Source organism: Vombatus ursinus, unplaced genomic scaffold, assembly GCF_900497805.2.
Source record: "Vombatus ursinus unplaced genomic scaffold, bare-nosed wombat genome assembly UNPS02014809.1, whole genome shotgun sequence".
NCBI classification, from domain to species: Eukaryota; Metazoa; Chordata; class Mammalia; order Diprotodontia; family Vombatidae; genus Vombatus; species Vombatus ursinus.
The window spans coordinates 18,049,273-18,071,584 of NW_020954587.1; the positions used below are offsets into that span (position 1 = coordinate 18,049,273).

General features: G+C 38.4%; 1 protein-coding gene across 6 annotated transcripts in view; it reads right to left on the bottom strand.

Annotated features, from left to right (window-relative positions):
* SCAF4 (SR-related CTD associated factor 4) overlaps nt 1-20,687 on the bottom strand; it is a 107,784-nt gene extending 87,097 nt beyond the window's left edge. For all 6 annotated transcript variants that reach the window (XM_027875558.1, XM_027875554.1, XM_027875557.1 and 3 more), the window contains exon 1: nt 20,563-20,687. In XM_027875558.1, coding sequence (XP_027731359.1) covers nt 20,563-20,592 — 30 coding nt within the window. In that variant the 5' untranslated portion in view covers nt 20,593-20,687. The remainder of the gene's footprint in view (nt 1-20,562) is intronic.
* Between the last annotated feature and the right edge of the window lie 1,625 nt (nt 20,688-22,312).

Consider the following 22,312-nt stretch of genomic DNA (forward strand, 5'->3'; position numbering starts at 1 on the left):
GACATCAAACTAAACATATGGGGGCAGCCAGGTGGAACAGTAGATAGAGCACTGGCCTTGGAGTCAGGAGGACCTGAGTTCAAATCCGGCCTCAGACAAATAACACTTACTAGCTGTGTGACCTTGGGCAAGTCACTTAACCCCACTGCCTAGCCAAAAAAAGAAAAAGAAAGAAAAAAACACTAAACATATGCAAAACTCCTTATCTTTCCCTGCAAAGCCACTGCCACCACCACCACCTAAACTTTACTATTTCTATTGATGGTACCACCATCCTTCTAACCTCCCACATTTGAAACTTCAGCATTTTATCTTCAACTCTTCACTCTCCCCACCCCACACATCCTATCGGCTGCCAAATCTTGCCCTTTCTACCCCCATCTCTAGCATACCATGCTTCTTTCTTTACCAATTGCAAAAGTCACTGCCCCAAGTCTTTCCCTACTTTAATCCAAAATCTAATCAAGTCACTGATCTACTCATTAAACTCTAGTGGCTTCCTATTGTCTTTAAGATAAAAGACAAACTCCTGTTTGGCTTCTGAAACCTTACACATCACAGCCCCAAACCATCTTTCTATTCTCATCAGATATTACTTGACCTCCTGTACTCTACAAACCAAATGCTTTCTCACCATTACTCATACATAACACTCCATCTCCTTGCCTTTGCTCTGACCAATCCCCATGCCCCCTTGCCTCCACCTCACTGAGTCCTCTTATTTTAAGATTGGTCTTTTGGTACCATTTTCTGCATTAAATCTTTCCTAATTCCTCCAACTGCTAGTGTCCTCCCTTTCAACCTACATTTTCTCTAACTTTGTATATATTTGTATTAGTGAACTGTATATGTATGTGTTGTGTTTCTCATTAAAACTTATTAATAGGTATTGTTTTATTATTTGTACTTGTACTTTGGAAGCTAGGTGGTATGGTGGATAGAGCACTGGGTTTGGAATCAGGAAGATTCATCTCTGTGAATTCAAATCTGGTCTCATAGACACTTACTAGCTGTGTGACCTTGGGCAAGTCACATAACCTTGTATGCCTTAGTTTTTCATCTGTAAAATGAGCTGGAAAAGGAAATGGCAAACCACTCCAGTATCTTTGCCAAGAATGACCCCAAAATGGGGTCACGGTCACAAAGAGTTGGACATGACTGAAACATCTGAATTTCTATCTCCTGAATCTAGTACAGCATACTTGATTGACTGATAAACAGGGAACTTGCCAACCAAATTCAACTTAAATAGAAATATAAAGATGGAAGGGCCAGTAACAGAAGAGCTATATAAGAGTGTGGTGCAGTACTGTAAAAATAGTGCTAAAGCTCCGAATGAGCTGAAGCTATCGAGGAAAGAGAGCAACAAAAAGGAGGGTTCTGAACTATACAAAAAAGGGAGTAGGGCCACTCAGTGTGACAGCAATAATTATAACAGACAGGAGAAAAAGAGAGAGGGCAGAAATGTTTAATTATTTTAACGTGCTTTCTCTGCAAAGGAAAACTATCTTTGCACTGAAAATGTTCAATAAAAATAGCTAACTGGGAGCTGATACCCATAAGAGCTGTAAAAGAACATCTAGCTGTCCTTGGTGAATTTAAGTCACTAGCTCAAATTAGTCAATTGTCAGGCACTGAAGAATTGGCAGATGTAACTAAGTCAATGTTAGTGATATCTGAAAAACTGAAAATGATTGACTAGAGAAGGGTAAATATATAGATTTTTTTTTAAGGGAAAAGCACAATCTCCAAAATATAGGCTAGTGAGCTTGACTTCAGTACCTAGGAAAATTCATGGATGGATCATAAAAGAAATAGTTAAGGAATAATAAAAAAAAAACGATTACAAAAAGCCAGAATGTCTTCATCAAGAACAGATCATGCCAGACTAATCTTTTTTTTTTTTTTGACAAGGCTGATTGTGAAACTAGTTAATTACAGAAATGCCAATAGATATAGTTGACCTAAACTTTAGCACAGGATGTGATAGGTTTTTTAGGCTATTCTTGAAGGGGGAGATGCAGTATCTAACGAGGTAGCACTCTACGCTGGCTCTGGAGTCACATTCTGTGTGACCTTGAGCGAAGTCACTTAAACTTAAGCCCCATTTTCATTTGTGAAGTAGAGTACTGGATGAGACGGCAACTGAGGCCCCTTCCAAACCGAGATCTCCGATCCTAAGAGGACTAGAGGGTAAAGGATCCAGAAAATGTTTTGAATAACTCAACTCAGAGTAATAATTAATGGCTCAATGTCCACTTAGCAGGAGGTCTCCAGTGCAATGCCTTAGGATCTGTGTTCGGTTCAGTGCTGTAAAGCATTTTTATCAAATAGAAACCAATGATTTCAGAAAGCAACAAGAAATACTAAAATGAAAACAAAAGACTGAAAAAAGAAAATAAAATACAAGGTATTTCAAAGCAAAAACAAATGACTTGGAAAATAGATCAAGCAGAAAAAAATTTAAAGAATCACTGGACTATCTGAAAACCATGACAAAAAAAAAAAAAAACCAGCCTAGACATCATACTTCATGAAATCTTAAAAGAAAACTTTCCAGATCTTTTAGAAAAAGAGAGCAAAATGGAAATGTGGGGAAACAGAAAGAATCCACCAGTCATCCTGAAATTAACTCCAAAATGAAAACTTCCCAGAACATCAAAGCCAAAATTTGGAGCTTCCAGGTCAAAGAAAAAAATATAGTAAGCAATCAGAAATAAAGAATTCAAGTACCAAGGAGCCACAATCACGATCACATGATTTAGCCACCACCATTATAAAGGAGCAGCGACCTTGGAATATGATAGTCCAAAAGGTAAAGGACATAGGCTTATAGACAGGAACTACTAAACCAGCAAAACTGAGTATTATAGGGGCAGCTAGGTAGTGCAGTGAATAGAGCTCTGGCCTTGGAGTCAGGAGGACCTGAGTTCAAATCCAGTCTCAGACACTTAACCTGTGTGACCTTGGGCAAGTCACTTAATTCCGATTGCCTCACCAAAAAACAAAACAAAACAAAAAAACAAATGAGTGTTATAATCCTACCGGGGGAAAAATCGACCTTTAAGGAAAGAGAAGACTTCCAAATATTCGAGACTAGAGCTGCAGAGAAACTCTGAAGTTCAAACAAAGAAATTAAGAGAAACAGAAAAAGGTACATACTGATGATAAACTACTTACATTCAAATAAGGGGAGATGATACATGTGTCCCCTCTGAACTCCAGCATTAGGGGCTACAGAAGGAATCCAATTAGACAAGTTCTACGAGGGCTTCTATTGTATTTTGATGATCTTAAGAATGGAAAGAGAGGGGAAGAGAAATACACTGGAATTGGGGGGGGGGGAAGGTTAGGGGAAATGATCTCACATACAGAGTACATAAGTAAATATTTATACAAAGAGCAGGAGGTGGGACTGATACATGGATACAGAAATACACTTTGCTTAACAGGGAAATAGGAGGGGAGGGGGAGAGAGAATTAGAGGGAGGATAAAGGAAGAGATCAATCCTAAACAACACAAATTCTAAGAAGGTACAAAAACATTTACAGATGTTTTTGAAATGGAAAGGAATGGAAATCTGAGGGAGCGTCCATACACTGGAGAATGGACGAACAAGTTATATAGTATATAAATGTGATGGAATACTATTGTATTGAACTTTTTATCACCATGATGACCAACGAGGATCCCAGAGGACTAATCATGCTTATCCACTGCTGGAAAGAAATGGAAAGACTCAGAATGAAACAATTTTTTTTTCTGATATGGTCAATAGGGTAATTTGTTTTGACTACACATGATATTTGATTGCCTATACATGTTTGTAATGGTTTTTTTCCCTAGTGTTTTCAAATGAAGGGTGGTAAGGTGTTAGCAGATGAGAAGGTATATCTTGGCTGATTAAAACAAATATATTTTTTAAAAGGCAGAAACAACAACAAAAAGACAAAAGAATGATGGGGCAGCTAGGTGGCGCAGTGGATAGAGCACTGGCCCTGAAGTCAGGCAGACCTGAGTTCAAATACGGCCTCAGACCAGACACTTGACACTGTGTGACCCTGGGCAAGTCACTTAACCTCAATTGCAAGAAAAAAAAAAAAAAAAAAAAAAGACAAAAGAATGAGAGCCCAAGGTATACTATGCTCATCACAGTTAAAATAAAAATACTTTGAAACAGGTTATATGACAGGTTATACGATTTTAATCTAAATAGACCTTTTTTCTGAATTAAGAGAACAGGCAACTTCTTGTGGTAAGTTAATACTAAGTTTATAGGCCTTAGACCATTTCAGCAGATCAACTGTTTTAGTGGTGGAAAATACAGAAGTCAACAGATTTTATGAGTAGGCTATATCAAACACACTGAATTAATTCTATCTCTTTTTTTTATTTTTAGGCAATTGGGGTTAAGTGACTTGCCCAGGGTCACACAGCTAGTAAGTATCAAGCATTTGGTCTGAAGCCGAATTTGAACTCAGGTCCTCCTGACTTCAGGGCTGGTGCTCTATCCACTGCGCCACCTCACTGCCCCAATTCTATCTCTTTATTAAATATCATAAACTAAACTGACACACAGGCATTAGCATCATATATAACAAGAGATCAGCCTATACATCAACTAGAAAACCTCTGAGGATTCCACATAGGGGTTAAATTCCTCACACTGTTATTGTTGCTGTAATTTATCAAAGATAACTTCTTTCAAAAACTTAATATTATAATGCTGTAGGAAGCCAGGTTATTGACAAATAGTTTGAAGCAATCACATTGCAGCATAATGACACCCAAAATGAATTCTGAATGTGAAAACTAAATGACATAGTTTTTGATACATATGAGTCTCTTCGACTTTCAAGGGAACTGTTTGGAAAGTCTTTAGACATTTGCTGGTAACTCTGAATGCACTCCCCTCAATAGAAACAATGTTATAAATGATGCTTAGGTTACCACAAAAGTTTATTCTTCTTACTTCAATATTTCAAAGCTCTTTAATTGATACTCCCTCTGCCAGTACACATTACACAACTCTTCTGTGATTCAGTAAAATGGTTTTCAGAGTTAATATGACTGAAAAAAAAATATCACTTGCAAGCCAGCCAACCTGGTAATGGAACTCTCAAATATATGTAGTCTCTCTACTAGCAAGTACTCCATTTATAATTTTCTATAATTTCTTTAATTTGAATAAGTAGTTTCTGTTGGACAAAGTGTCCATAATACCTCCTTGGTATGCCAAGGATATATTTCCCAAGAAATGATAAACGGGCATCAGGAGCTTGTAGGTAAGAAAAGGTAGAAAGAACATCTGGGAAGCAATCCACTGAGGGAGAGAAATTTCCTATAGTCACGCCAACCCAGAGGTGAAACCTAAATTAGACCATGTAATTTGATAATCCTAAATCATGCTCCATGTATTAGGGATTATATATATACAGAAATATTAAGCTTTCACGTCATTTTCAAACATTTACCTTTTCTGGTATTTACAGAATATTATTTTAACCCCTGATACAGTTATCCTCTCACCATAAGCAGAAATTGCCTTTACAATTCACTAAAGCTATTCCCTAACTGGACACATAAATTGAAATGAGTTAACATTTCATTTATTCATACATTCAACAAACATTTGCTTGAAAATCCATTATGTTCAAAGAAGACAAAGAAATTTTTAAGTTTTCGGATAGTATTCTCACTATTGAAAAGAACAAAAATCAATCTGTATACCTTAAACTTTATCAAATGATCACTGCTTATGTGAAAATTCAATCACTTTTGGGGAGAAAGTTTGGAACATTGAACAAAGAATGTTTTACTGACCAAAGAATATCTTCCTCAAAATCTGGAAAGGATGATAAGTACTGTAGTTTCAGTAACGAATCTGATATTTAAATACAGGTTAACAGAAAAAATATCAAGTATTCCTCAAATACAAGGTACTATAAAAAGCAATTAAGAGAGTCTATGCTCTTGAGGAAAGTAAACTAAAACAGAAAAGAGGACAAATGGTCACAGAACTTTATGAACATAAATTTTATGAAATAAATTAATGAAGAAAAGTAATTAGATGGTAAGAATTTGGGAAAAATTCACCTCTCTTTTCCTAAATAGTATGGGGCTTTGTGCCTTAGTAAAAGTTCAAAGGATGAGGCTGTTTGTGAAAATTTTCTTTCTTCAAAAGGTGCCAAGTCATCAATATGGCGCTGCTTATCTCTGAAAACACTGTCCCCAACTAGCTGTAAAGGTTCCACAGGCCGGAACATAAAAGCTCAATTTCCTCATCTTAAAAAAAAAAAAAGTGACTAAATTTAGCACTAAAGTCCCTTCCCAACTCTAAAATTTCAAGATCATGGTTCCTTGTTTTCCCATTATTGACTCAAATGGAAGAAACTGAACTCAGGAGGTACAGGGAAAAAAGGAAGACAGACATTCAGGTATATTTACCAAGCCTTGGCTCTTGCTGCTTCTTCAACACAGGATAGGGTACTTTTGTGGTGGACAAACTGCTGGACTTGGAAGGAATCCTGCCTCTGACACTTAATATGATCTAAGTAAGTCACAACTTCTCTGGCCTCGATTTCCTCATTTCCTAAGTATAGATAACAGTACCACACCTCACAGTTTTTGTGAAAAGCAAATAAGATAAAGGGTGGAAACCTCAAAGCATTATATAAATGCTAGCTATTTTTATTGTACAGTTCCTTCCCATAAGACACTGAAGAACTCTGTATGATTTTGTAAATTTTTCCCCAAAAATAATAAAAGTCTGTCACTCCTCTTCACCTAGGCAATGAGCCAGGCCCAAAACTGAGTAAAAAGAAAAGAATCGGGTAGGTTTCTTTTGGTAAGTTGTGCAGCATTTTAAATGAACCTAAACCATTCCTAGACACAAAAAAACCACCTTTTCAACACCAATATTCTCTGGGATACCTTATTCCTGCAAATCATGGTATACTTAGGACTTCTAAAGAATCAAAATTGCCCAAACAGCAATGGAGAAAAATGTCTGGTGGATACAAATATACTGTAGCTTATTACCAATGTTTAAACCTGCAGAGAAGACAAGATTCAATCACTAGACATGTATGCTTTGGGTTTGGTTCTAGAAGCCTGGTAGAAGTTCAGCTTATCCCTTTCTGCAAATATCCTCTCCATATGGGGGAACTAGCAAAGCAAAAAAAAAATTCCTTCTTCTACCCACCAGAATTTCTCAAGTGAAGAAAGAACAAAATGACTGCCTATGAGATAAACTACTTTGCAGGTCTCCATAAAGAATTAAAAAGATTTTTTTCATGGAAATGATGAATGGCGACGGAGGTGAACAAGTCTGTAATGCAGTGAGATAGCTGGATAAACTAAATGGCTCAATGGTTCTCACAACATGTTAACCAGAATAAATGACTCCTAAACTCCCCACCCCCAATAGAACTGTTTTGTCAGCACTTCTATGAAGTATTTATTCCCTCCTTAAACAACCTTTTTTCCTTCCTCAAACATGAATATGAACCACAGAGGACTGAGAAAGCATAGAAGAGTTGTGATCTCCACCATTAGACGTATACCCAGAGATAAGATTAGGGATCTACTGTAGCACCACTTACATCTGTGCTAAAAAATAATCAAATGTTGAAAATGAGAAGCTTCCAAACATTAATGCATCTAGGATAAGAAGGAAAGTGATCAAACAGGGGAAAAATCTATCAAAATTTTCTGATATGGGTGTGGTATCCAAGATATATAATTAATGCATGTAAGACTAACAGCATTCCCCAACACTAAAATGGCCAAAAATATAAACAAACAGTTCTCAAAATAAGAATTGCAAAGTATTTACAACCAAATGAAACAATGATCCAAATCACAAATAAGGGAAATACAAATCAAAACAACCCTGACATTTCACCTCACAACCTACAAATTGGTAAAAATGTTACCAGTTAATGTTGGAGTGGTTATGGAAGGATAAGCACACTAATACTTTGCTGGTGGAACTGTGAAATAGTACAAGCATTTTGGAAAGCAATTTGGACTTATGCACATCAAATGACTAAAATGACCATATCCCTTTGAATGAGACTCCCATCACTGGGATTACACCCCAAGGAAGCCGTCAATTAGAAGAAAGTCCCCATATACTCCAAAATATTTATAGCAGCACTTTTTGTGATAAGAATTGGAAACAAAGTAGGTACCTATCAAATGGGGAATGGCTAAACAAAATATGATAAACGAATGTAATGGAATATAACTATGCTGAAATAAATGATGAGTGATGAATACAGAGAACTATAGAAAGATTTTTATGAAGTGATGCAGAATGAAGTAAGCAGAGTCAAAACACAGTTAACTACAACAATGTAAATGAAAATAACTACAGACCAAAACCTTTTTAAAAATGTAACAAAATTACAAAGATCAAGCAGGACTTCAATGAAGAGGTATGAGAAGACACCCCAACTTATTGTTATGTGGAGGTAGGAGATCCTTAATATACTGCATGTTTCCAGGCTTTCAGAATTTTTCAATATTATTGAGCAATTGTGCTGATTTTTTCCCTTTAAAAACATACTATTTGTCATAGGGGATTGTTCTTTGGGAGGAGTAGGGTAAAGGATTTTTGGGATAACCATGACAATGTAAGAAACAGAAAATATCAATAAAAACTTAAAAAAAAAAATAATCAGGTGCACATGGTTAAAAAGACCTGGAAAATACACTAGCTACAGAAGCTAATGAACATTCATAATATATCCAAAGACTCCAACTAAAGGGATAAAGATTATCTGACAAAAATTGTTGAGAAAACTGGAAAGTCATCTGGCAGAGACTAGGTTTAAACCATTATCCCACCCCATATACCAAAATAAAATGCAAATAGATTCATGATGTAAATATGAAGAAATCAGAGAAGCAATAAAGAATTTTACCTTTCAGAACTATGGATTCCAAACAAAGGATAAGAGAGGACAGGACCACAGACCATAAAATGAACAATTTTGATGACACAAAACTGGAAAATTTTTTGCATAAATAAAAGGATTGCAGATAAAACCAGAAATTTAACAGTTAACTAGGGAAAAATTTCCAGCAAATTTTTCTGATAAGGGCCTAATACCCCAGATGAATCCTATAGAAAACATTAATCTTGCCTACTTTTTAAATCTCTTAAAATAACAAAGTTCAGAAAGGTAATTTATATTAATGTTTAGTAAAGTTGCTTCAATTATTGAATTTTTAAAAAAATTTTGCAGTTGCCTATTCTATGGATTAATATCCCTTCATTAAAGGAAAAAAGATTACCTAACAAATTACTTAAAATATAGGAAAGATCGTGATCTCTGAACAATTAAGCAAAGGACACTATTTTTAAGCATGAACTACAAATAAAGAGCTAGTATTATAGTCCTGCCAAAGTCAAATGAATATTAACACCAAAGGTGTTACATTTTTGTCTTAAAGAAGTTTAAGATAAAAGTTCCAACTTTCATAATGAGGAGGAATTTCCTCACCTGGGAATTCCATATACCAATGGAATCATAATTCTAGCCCATATTCCTATCATAACTTTGGAGAGAGCAGTTTCAGTCAGGGTGAGGGTTGCTTTTGAACACTCATATGCTTTGACCAATTATTTCAGCAAGTTTTAGCAAGTCTCATAATGTCCATTTGGTTAAGATGAAAAGAGATGGTGAAAAGGTAGTAAAGTTAAGTGGATTCACATCTATTTGAACAACCGTAGCTAAAATATTGTTAATTAAATTGCATCTACATCAACTTGGATAAGAGCTGATAGAATGACATGGGGTTCTGTCTTTGAAACTGAGAAAATAAGACTGATGAAGAGGAAACAAAATTATCACTTATTACAGATGTTATCATGGTTTACTTATAGAACTCTAGGAAACCAACTGAAAACTTAACTGAAACAATAATTTCATCAAAATTAAAGATGTAAAATAAACTTACATAAAATAATCAGTATTTCTGTATATTACCAACAAAACCCAGGAAAAAGGGAAATTCCATTTAAAGTAAAGACAATGTATAATACTTCGTAGTCTACTTGCCAAAGCACAGAGAAACTATATGAAATGCAGTCACAGAACATTATTTGCAAAAATAAAGACAGCTCTAAATAATTAGAAATATACCAATTGTCCATGGATAGGTCAAACCAATTTAATAAAAATGACAATACTGACAAAATTAATCCACTTATTATTCACTGCCCAAACTATCAAGATTATTTTATAGAGCCAAAAAAAGTAACAAAATGTTTCTGCATCAACAAAAGGTGGGCAGAAAGGAGGCCTTCCTTAAGTACCTTATCTTAAACTACAAACTAAACTACAAGCTACAAAGTAACAATCATCAAAAAAAAAATTGGTACTGGTTAAGAAATAGACAGTTTGATCCGTAAAACAGATACACAATAGACGTCAACAAGCACAGCAGCCTAGTATTCGATAAATTCAAAGATCACAGATATTGAGTAAGAACTCACAACTCCACAGTTGTGAAAAATATGAAAAATGGAAAGCAGTCTGGAAGAAACTAGATACTGAGCAGTATCTCACATTATAAACCAAGATAAGCTTCAAATGGATGCATAACTTAAAACATAATGGGTGATACAAACAAATTAGATGAGCCAAGAAGAAATTGCCTTTACTATGGATGGGGTGAGAGTTCATGACCAAGCAAGAGATAAAGAGGATAACATTAGCTAAAATGGACAATTTTGATTGCATAAAAAATGTACAAGTGTTTGCACAAACCAAACCCATGCAGATAAAATTAAAAGGGAAACAGATACTTGGAGAAAAGTAATTTTTCTAACAAATTTCTCTAATAAGTAGTCTCATGCCTAAGATTTATGAGGAACTAATTCAAATGTAAAAGAATAAAAACATTCCCTAGGCCAAGGCTCATAAAAAAAAAAAATTCCAGATCATTATTAAAGAAATGCAAATTAAAGTACCTCCATCTCATAACCATGATACTGACAAGTTGACAAAAAAAAAAAGAAAAAAAACAAACAAAATTTAAAGGGAAAACTGGCACATTAATGCACTGTTGTGGAGAAATTTTTTTTTAAGAAGAAAAAAGATGCCTATGTACAAAAATATTTCTAACAGCCCTTTCTGTGTTAGCAAAGTACTGGAATCATAGCTGGGGTACTCTCCAACTGGGGGATGATTGAACAAATTATGCTAAAAGAATGAATGTAATAGAATACTATTATGCTATAAGAAATAAAGAGGACAGTTTCAGAGAATTCAAGACTTGTAACTGATGCAGAATGAAGTGAACAGAACCAGTAGAACAATTTATACAATAACATTGTAAATAGCAATAACTTTAAAAGACTTATTTTAGGACAAATATTTTAAGATGAGGGTAGCTAGGTGGCACAGTGGATACAGCACCAAATCTGGAGTCAAGGAAGATCAGCTGTGTGACCCTGGGCATGTCACTTAACCTTGTTTGCCTCAGTTTCCTTATGTGCAAAATGAGCTGGAGAAGGAAATGGCAAACCACTCCAGTATCTCTGCCAAGAACACCCCAAATGTTTCTTTTTCTTGTTTCTTTCTTTCCTATGGTCCGTTTCTTCTTTCACAACTATGACTAATATGGAAATATGTTTTAGATGTTGCACATATATAATCTATGTAAAATTGCTTACCATTTTAGGAAGAGAGGAGGGAAAAAATTTGGAACTCAAAATTTTGTAAAAATGAATGCTAAACATTGTCTTTACATATAATTGGGGAAAAAAATACTATTAAAAAAAAAAAGAAAACCCCAAATGGGGTTACAAAAAGTGAGAGACACAACTGAAAACAACTCAACATTTTAAGATTAGTTAAGTAAACAAGTAGAGAGGTAGGAGTTGCAGTAGTTACCTAGGGTAATCCACCAAACAACCTAACAGTCAGAATCCACAAAGGCTATTATGAGGAAGGCTGTTGTTCCTAAAACCTGTTAAGGCAAGAGTTATGTTCTGATATTTTCTTTGTTTATAATGTTTTTAAAAAAAAGCACAATGTGTTATCATTCTTCTTATATCTTTTAATAGTAATAGTGAAATAGTAAATAACTTCCACTCTACTAATACCCTAATTTGATAGGTTGTACCAAGTCGGAAAGACTTCATATGAAGAAATGCTCTAATACTTAGAAAAATGCTAATTCAAGTGACTCTCAGGTTCCACTTCACAAACATCAGATGGCAAAACTGACAAGAAAGAAAAATGACAAATGCTAGATGAGGGGTGGAATACTTAATGCATTGCTGGTGGGTCTGTGAACTGTTGGTCCATCCATTCTGTAAAGCAATTTGGAACTATGCCCCCAAAAGCATACCACAACCATACTCTAAAGAGAAAAAAGAACAAATATGTACCAAAATATTTATAAGGGCTCCTTTGTGGTGACAGAATTGAAAACTAAAGGATTACTTGTCAATTGGGGAATACCTGAACAAATTATGGTAAATGAATGTGATGGAATACTATTGTGCTGTAAGGTGACACGGTTTCAGAGAAACTACACTACACCCATACCGTTGTATAAAATGAAATAGAGCCAAGTGAGTAGAACCAGGACTTATACAATGACGACACTGTAAATACAAGAAAAATTTAAGACTTAAGAAATCTGATCAATACAATGACCAATCCTGGTTGAAACACATTACCTACCTGCAGACACAGAATGATGGACTTGGGGTACAGATTAAGACAGTTTTCTGGACATGGCTGATGCAGGAATTCCTTTTGTTTGATAAAACATACTTGTTACAATGGTTTCTTTTTTCTTAATAAGGAATTGGGGAGATAGGGGGGAAAGTACATTTTTATTAATTAAAAAAAGAAAACTGCCTGTTTGTTATCTTTTCACCATGTATCAATTGGGCATGGAATGGCCCAACTTTATTTATTAGGAGCTAAGTATTTTAGTGGTGTTGTTCAGTTATGTCCAAATCTTCATGACTCCTTTAGGGGTTTTCTTGGCAAAGATACTGAAGTAGCTTGCTATTTCCTTCTTCATCTCATCTTACAGATGAGGAAACTGAGACACAGTTAAGTGACTTGCTCCGGGTAAATGTCAGAAGCCAGATTTGAACTTGGGTTTTCCTGACTGCAGGCCTGGAATTTTAACCTCTGTGCCACCAAAATGCCTCAAGATCTTAGTACCAAATCAAATATTTAACCACTGGAACTCCATGGAAGATATGAGAGAGGGTTGGACCTTTCATTTATAGGAGATAACTTTCCGAACTGACTGAGCTTAAAAGAATTTAAACAAAGGGCCAAAATAAAGTGATTAATTAGCTTCATTACTTTGGTGTTTTTTCTTAAATACAAGTCCACAATTTTAGCTATATGAGGGACAATTTTGTTGGGGGAAAATAAAAGGGCAAAGTTAAAGGGAAAAAAAAACCACCCTCTCCTTCATTTTGGGAGAAAAGATAGTCCTCAGGTCCTCAGAAAGGTATTACAGAAAATTGAGATGTATATATTTTTAGTTTTCTAAACTTACAAATTACTTTCAGACTGATTTTTAAAATGCTAAAGTTTTATAAACATATATACACATAACATATATGTATCTCTATCCAAAACTTGCCTCAGAATTTTCAGAAATCTTACAGCTTAACATTTTTTTCCCCCTTTTTTTGGAGGGAAAGGAAAAAAGGGGCAAAATCAGTCATCTCATCAGTGTATAATGTTCCCAATGTAGAAATTCCCTCTACCAAATCAGAGCTGCAACTAGTTTGCCATATACAGTCTCAGAGAATTTCCTAGGACTTTGAGAAACTAAGTGACCTGCACATGGTCACAAACCTTTACGAGTCAGAGGCCAGCTGAACCCAGGTATGACTCTAATCAGCACTCTCTCCACTACAGTTGGCCCTGGCTAACTATCTTAAGGTAGTTAAATCATATTAGTATATAGAAATATACCTTACTGTCAAATATAGTTGACATTCGGATTATATACCTCTCTACTAACCATTAGTGCACAGTTAACTACAGTAATAAAACTAATATTTTTTTACTGATGGGTTTATATTACAAAGTCAACATTACACCTTATTCAATAGTGAGGTCTATCCCACCCAATTCGAATTTTTGAAGGATCTAAAAAGACCACCTTTAACCACAGAGAACTAGTTGGCTATTACCACATTAGCTCCCTTCACTAGGAAATCCACAGCTATTTACTCCTACTTCCAGAAGTTGCATTATACCATCTATCAATCCAACTGACTTTTTTTTTCTCATGTTAACCCAAGGCATTTTTGTAAATGAGTTTAAATTGAATCTTTTCAACTTTGCTTTCCTTTACTGGAGTCAGCTAGGTGGCACAGTGGATAGAGAGCTGCGCTGGGAGTTGGGAAGATTTGAGTTCCAGCTGTGCTTCAGTCACTTACTAGATGTGTGGCCCTGGGCAAGTCAGTTAACCTGTCTGCCTCAGTTTTCCCATATGTAAAATGGGAAAAATAACAGCACCTATGTCCCAGGGTATTTATAAGGATCAAATGAGATAATATTTGTAAAGAACTTAGCACAGTACCTGGTGCATAGTAGGCACTTAAATGTTTATTCCCTCCTCCTCCATCCCTTTTATTAGCACAGAAAGATTTTGAATTAACTGTACAAATGTGTTTCACTTCACTGAAGAGCTGAGTTTACAATAAGGTTTATGACAAAGAAGTTTTGGATAAAACAGATTTTTGAAAAATTATTTTTTTCCACTAATATAAAACTGGAAACCCTTTCCCACAAAAAAAGTTGACCCCAAGACATAATCAAAACAGTTAAAATTATCATAAAATAATAATATAAAACAGATCTATATACAAATACCATATTTTAGCCTAAAACACTGTATTCCCATTTACAATTCAACTCTTAACGGTCATTTCCTATAGGTATTTATTTTGTAGAATCTCTTAATTGATTCTATATCTGTATTGGTTGGAATTTTGTTATCCTTTTAAAGGCTATTTTTATTTAAAAAAAAAAGGGGGCCCTGCTGAATTTCCCTTTCGTGGTTGTCCTTTAATTATACAGTTAATAACAGACTGAGCTGGTAGAGTAGAAAGAAGCAGTTTAGCTCCCTCTACTACTGCTTCCAACAATGATTTAAGAAGAATGCAAGACTGAGTAGTGGTGGGGAAATCAAACCAGAAACTCAGTGGGTCATTTTTTCAATCCATGACCAATTTGACCTACAGGCAAGTGACCAGGGCAGAAAAAAGTTGAACAGCAATAGAAAGATCATACTCAGTCAAGATCCTGTCCTAGGTCTTTTCTTCTCCTATACTATTTCATTTGGTGATTCACATCACCTTTCATGGATTCATCCTCTACACAGAGGATTCTCAGATTTATTTGTCTAGTCCCACCCTCTCTCTTCTGACTCCCAGTCTCCTACAAGATACCTCAAACTACAAGTCTCATAAGCATTTTAACCTCAAAATGCCCAAAACTGAATTCTCCCCTCTTTCTAATTTCCCTATTACAGCCAACAGTACCACCATCATCCCAGGTTACCAACTTAAGGTGTCATCCTCGACTACTCTCACTCACCCCCTATATCCAGTTAATTGCCAAGTGCTGTTGATTCTACCTTTGTAATATGTCATGTATATGTTTCTCTCTGTCCTCTGACAAAGTGACTGCCATCTCTGATATAAACCTAACCTGACTGCTGTGATTGTTTTTCTGCCACAGCAAGCAGTTGTTAACTTTACAGTACTAGTCTCCTTCCTAGAAGGGAAGGAAAAGGGACTCTAAAAAATGCCCCACCACCTCCAGGTTATCAGGGAACATGAGAAGTTTAAGAAAAGGAAAATGAAAACAAAAAAGAAAAAAAAGATAAAGGGGAATCCTGACCTTTAAAAGTGTGACTCCATATAAGCACCAGTTCTGGAGTCAAGAGGACTTGGACTCTAATTCTGCCTCTGATACTTACTACCTGAGTGACCTTGAGAAAATCACTTAACTACCCTGGGCCACTGGACTAGATGGCCTTTGAAGCCCCTTCTAGTTCTAGTTATCTAGCTTCCTCTAGCTTCCCAGCTCTAGATCTATGAATCTATGAGGAAAAGAAAAAGGACCTCAAATTGAACATTAGACAGCCATGAAGTTCTACCAACAGAGGAATGGTAAATCTTCTGAGAAAGCAACTACCTGTCCACTAAGAAAAGATGATGTAACGTGTATAACCCATGTTGAGTTGTTTGCCTTCTCTGTGAGGGTGAGTGGGGAGGAAGAGAGAAAATTTGGAATCCAAAGTTTTAAAAACACATGTTAAAAAAAATTTTCACATGCAACTCGAAAATAAGATATACAGCAAATGGGCTATAGAAATCTATCCTGCCCTACAGGAAAATTGAAGGGGAAGGAAATAAGAGAAGGGGGGGAGAGATAGAGGGGAGGGAAGATTAGGAGAAGGGGTACTCAGAATGCATGCCATCTTGGGATGGGGGAAGGGACAAAATGGGGAGAAAACTTGGAACTCAAAACCTTGTGGCAGTAAATGTTGAAAACTAAAAATAAATTAATTAATTTTAAAAAAAGAAAAAAAAAGATGATATAAATCCCTAAGTCTTGTCAGAGAGTATCTAATCTCTGATTAACAAGAGTAGTAATGAGGCAGCTATTTGTCAAGCTATCAATCAATCAATATATAAGGCCTGCTATCTCCCAAAGAGAAGAATCCCAGATTTGATAGAAAATTTCTCAAGATTTGCCAAATCATGTTACTATTATATACTTTGTGTTTAATCACATGAGCACAAATGATAGCGCCAAAAATAATTTAGAAAGCATTGCTAATAGTAAAAAGAAGCCTTGGGCAAGAACAAGAAAACATTACAGGCATATACTGCACTTTCATCACTGCTGCACATCAAAAGCAGAGATAGATCTCAGGACAGAAAGGCAGATTAGGGAAGTAAACGATGGTTTTAAAAAAGGCATATCAGGTAAGGATTTGAATTTCTGAACCACTATTTAAAAATACAGAAATAGCAGGACTATGACCAGGGAAGGAGTGGATTAGTAGTGGGGGGGGGAGGGGAATAAAAAAAGATGAGTAGAGTACTTTAGCCAAGTCATTTTACCTCTCATCATTAGCAGTCCAGGTGAAAAATGCCTTTAAGAGCTTCAACTAGAATGGTGGCTATGTGAATTAACAGAAAGGGACAAATTTGAGGAATGTTGTGAGGAAGAAATGACAAGAGCTGACAACTAACTGAATATGAGGGGTAAAAGTGAGAAGACCAGGAACACATCAAGGCTGAGAGCCTGGAAGATAGAAAGGATAATGGTACCCCTGACTAAGTAATAGGGAATTTTGGAAAAAAGGGAGATTTAAGGCAAAAGAGTTACACCTATAGGACTGACATCTAATTAAAAAATATCTAATAGTCAGCTAGAAATGAGGAACAGAAACTTAGTAAAGAACCTAGGGCTGGATCTATACCTGGGATTATCTGCAAAGAAATAATCAAGTGACGAAGTATAGAGAGAGAAAAGAATTCGGGAAAGAAACTTGGGACAAGGATGATACTCCTGGCAAAGGAAACTGAGAAGAAGGGAGCAGCCAAGTGTGATGAAAACCCAAAGAGGGAAAAAAAATACAAAAGGAGAAAAAATGGTTAACACTGTGTCAAATGCTGCAGGGAAATCAAGAAGTAGAGCTAAGAAAAAATATCAAATTTGGCAATTAGAGATAACTGGTAACCTTGGAAAGAACAGGTTCAGGTGAGTGAGGAGGTTAGAAGGCAGACTGCAAGGGTTTGAGAAGAATGAAGTTAGAAAATGGGGACAACTTGTGTAGATGGCTTTTTCTCTGAGTTTGTGAAAGGGATAGCTTGAAGAGATAGTAAGATCAAGTGAAGGGTTTTTTTTTAATGATGCTAGTGATCTGAATCATTTTGTAAACAGTAGGGGAAAACCCATTTGAATGAGAAAATTAGAGGGCTAAAGCTCATAATGAGCTGAATGGACATTTTAAAAAAAGACATATTGGGGAAAGAAAGAAAATCAAAGAAAGGACAAAACACTGTACAACAGTGTTTGTGTTTGGAGTTAAATTGGATGATGGAAGAAGACAAGGCTACTAAACTCACATTCTGTTACTGTTTTCTCTGCCAAAAGACAATGAACCTTGGAATGAAAAAGAGAGAACAAAATAGTTACTAGGGAAAGAAACCCAAGGTAAGTAGACAGCAAGCTACTCTGGAAGAGTTCAAATCACCAGGCCCAAAAGAAACTACATGCCAATATATTCAAACAATCAGAAGATACACTTGTTACTGTTAGAACATAAATGATACTGAAAAAACAAAAGTGGTAACCCAAGACTGGAGACAGGCAAATGTCCCAATTTTCAAAAACAGGGAGCTTGACTTCTGTTCCTGGGAAAAATTTAGAATATATTATTAATAAAGAACTGGTTAGTAAACATCTAGAAAAAGAACTATATCAAAAAAGAGTCAAAACTCATTTTCTACAATGACATATTTAACCATTTTTGTTGACTCAAGTACCAATTGTGATATAACATTTAGCACTAACCTTTTTGGTCAGTGGAGATGAATTTATAAGAGTGGTGAAATGGGCAAGCTCATAACAAATGGCTTATGCACACAAAAGTTTCTACATAATTTACCACATAAGCATAAATATTGGTCCAAAAACTTCTTACAAACTATAAGTATTAACTTATTTATTTTTGTATACAGTACTCCCACCTCCTGCACAGTGCCTTAAAAAGACAGAGTAAATAATTATTGACTGAAGAAAAGAGAGCTTGAAGGTCAAAGTTAAAATCTTAACCTGGGGTCCATGAATTTGTTTTTAAAAAATGTTTTGATAACTATATTTCAATATAATTGGTTTCTTTTGTAATCTTACATATTTAATTTTGTTCATTTAAAAACCTTTTGAGGCGTCCATAAACTTTTACCAGATTGCCAAAGGAGTCCACGATGCCAAAAAAAAAAAAAAAAGAAAAGAAAAAAAAGACAAGATTTTATTATGAAATTCACATACTGCTGAGTGCTTTTATCCAGCTTCAGTCCCTAGTCTAAATTAGGCTGATTAAAAAATTAATTCCTTTTAACTTTTATGAATAGGGGTGAAAACTCTTGCAACAAAAAGTAACACTGTAATCTAGCCAGGAATTGTAACATCTGACTTTTATACATACAGGGCTTTAAGGTTTGCGAAGCATTTGATACACATGTCACTTTTCACCTTAGAAATGGTTGGCATATTATTACAAACCCTCTCTCTGCATCAATTTTGGTGACAGCTTTGAAACCTATTTTATTAGAAACAACCACAGAGAAGTTTTGCTGGACACCTCCAAAAGTGTCTGTTCCTACTTTATCATTCTCAATTCATCCTTAACTGGATTAAAGTCACTCCTAAGACAACATTTACTTCCCCATAAATCTTAGTAAAGAACTTAAGTGTAACCGATTACACCATGCTGACAGTAAAACAGAATAGCAACTTTTGTGCGAGAAACTACATTTAACGAATTTTGGGAGGCTTAATATCCGATCTTTTATATACGATCATTAATCCACTGGTGAAGACTGAGACATAAGGGAATCCAACTCTCACCATTACAACGGTCTTAAATTTCTAAGTGGGTTTCGCAGCACCAGAATTTTAAATTATCCTTCAAACTAAAGTAACGCGTGGTGAGTTAGAGAATTAAAGTATAACTAGGGAGTATTTTTCCCCCAGGCTTTTTCACAAGTAAACGTGCCCGGTCGGAAGAACCCGAGGTTTAACTAATGCACTGAGGGCAGATTTGGCCTGCCCTCCCTCCCTCAGGTCCTAACACCCCGGGGAAGGGGTGAGCTTCGCAGTCACTGCTTCAGTCTGAATGCCCGGGGTTGAGGGGCCCCCACAGGCTCTCAGGATCAGAGTGCACACCGCCAGCAGGCCCACCGACCCGCCACACTCTTGCGCGGGAGGGCACGCACGCACTCACTCTCTCTCACTCACACACACACGTGTGTCCCTCCCTCGGCCCCCCCCCCCGGCCGGGGCACGGCGAGGCTGGTCACTCAGCGGGAGCAGAGAACCGCCACACTTGGGTAGCGGGGAGAGAAGTTCACAGGAACAGGGGGAGGGGGAGGGGAAGGGGCCAAGGCTCCGCGGGGAGAGAGGTCCACGCCCCGGGAGGAGGGAGGGGTGGGGGAGGGGACGGGGGGAGGCTGGGGGGATGGGGGAAGCAGTGACCTCGCCCGGCTCCAGGCCGCTCCCGACTACCGGCCCCGCCGCCCTCCCTCCGCCAAACTGGCACGAAGCGACCCCCCGGCAACGCCAAAGCGTCGGAGTCGGGAGGAGCGGGAAAGGGAAGGTGCCGGGGGCGGCCCTGTTTGCTCGGCTGAATGGCAGCTAGGCGCCTCCTCCCCTGCCCTCCTCCTCCTCCCCTTCTGGGCAAGCTGGAGGAGAAGATCTCAGGCGCCCCAGCCGCCTCCTCCCCCAGGCCCGGGGCCCCCTCGGCCCGCTCACCTCCTGGTTGAAGGCGTTGACGGCGTCCATGTTCGCGCTGCGGCGGCTGCTCCGGGCCCCGCCGGTTTCATAGACCTCGCGTTGCAGGGGGAGCCGGCGGGGGAGCGGGGCGGAGAGGTCGGGCCGGGCCGGGAGAGGGAGAAGACTGGCTAGGACGTGGAGGTCCGGGCAGAGGAGGCGGCAGATGGGGGGCTAGCGGCGGCTCGAGGAGGCGGAGGCGGTGACGGCCAGGTCCCCAGTTCAGTCCCGTTCAGAGGAAGGAAAAAAAGAGGAGGCGGTGGCGGCGCTGGGCTCCAACATGTCCGTTTGGTGGCTGCGGCGGTGGCGGCTGCGATCGGCGTCTCGTTGACACGGCCCCCCGCGCACACATACATACAATCACTCACTCATTCACTCACACGCACGCACATACACCTACACTCGGGGTCAGGAAGCCGGCGGGCGGGCGGGCGGGCAGGCCAGCTACGGTCCGGGCCTTCTCCTCCTCCTCCTCCGCTCTCTATCGCTCTATTAGCCAGCGGGATGGCGGCAGCGGCCGAGTCCACGCCGCGCGGGGCACCCTGGGATGGCTCAGACCTCCCAGCCGCTTCCTGTTTCTCGGCGGCGTGTACCTCTCCTCCCGCCACTCTTCCCCTCCCCCTCCCCAGTTCCCTTCCAAGATACTTTTCCCCGCCCACTTCCTCTCGAGCTGGAGAACGGAGCTCGGGTGGCGGCGGCGGCGGCGGCGGCAGCAGCACGTGATGACCGACAGCCGAGCTGCTTCCCGCCGACTCCAGGGTGCACGGTGGAGACCTTAGTGTGCTACACTGGCGGGAGGGGGAATGGCGGGAGCGGAGGCGGGGAGGAGAGCCGGAGGGAGGGGTTAGGGGGCGGGCGGAGGTGAGTGCACCCCCCTCCCCACCGTGGCACAAAAGCCTGTTTGCTGGTGGGGGGTGGGGAGGGTCGGTCTGTCTGTCTGTCTGTCTGTCTGTCTGTCTGTCTGTCTGTGCTGCTCTTTTTAGCCTGGGCAGGCTCGGCCCTGGAGGGGCCCGCGGCTCCAAACAAAAAGGTCGCTCTTGGAAGTTTGGTTACTTTGCGTTGAACTCAAGGCATTGGGCCCTTTTAGGACATTCTTGTTTGGGGCCCTACAGTTTAAATGAGCCACCGCTCTCTGTCTCTTGTGCACTGGCCCTATGCCACAAATGGAAGAATGGACCGTGCGCTTCAATAGAAACATGCAAATAAATATTTTTGCGTGCTCTGAGGAGGCAGTTAATGCTCTGGAGCCTGAAGGCAAGTAGAATTGAGTGCAGGCCTGCATCCTCCAGCTTCCAGATAGAAAATGTTTGCTTCAATGAAATGAAATGCTTGTCTGCAACAGAGTTAGTGCTCTGAAAAATGAATGAGCTCATTCATATGTATAGCAAAGTGCTGTACATACATGATCTATGTAACTGAGATATGTGCAAATGAAGAAACCAAGGTTCAGAGAAATTGTCTTTTTTTTTTCAATGTAATAAACATTTATTAAGCGTGTACTATGTGCCAGGCACTGTGGTAATCGAGGGGGGCACAAAAAGAGGCAAAGACAGTTCCTGCTGTCAAGGAACCCAGATCTTCCAAATTCCAGGTCCAGTGCTGTCTTTTATTTCATGCTGCCTCTCACTATCACCAAAGAACTTGTGATTATGAGTCTTTGCCTCAGTTTCCTCTGTAAAATGATGATAGTAATTCCCACCTCATAGGACTTTTGTGAAAATCAAATGAGAAT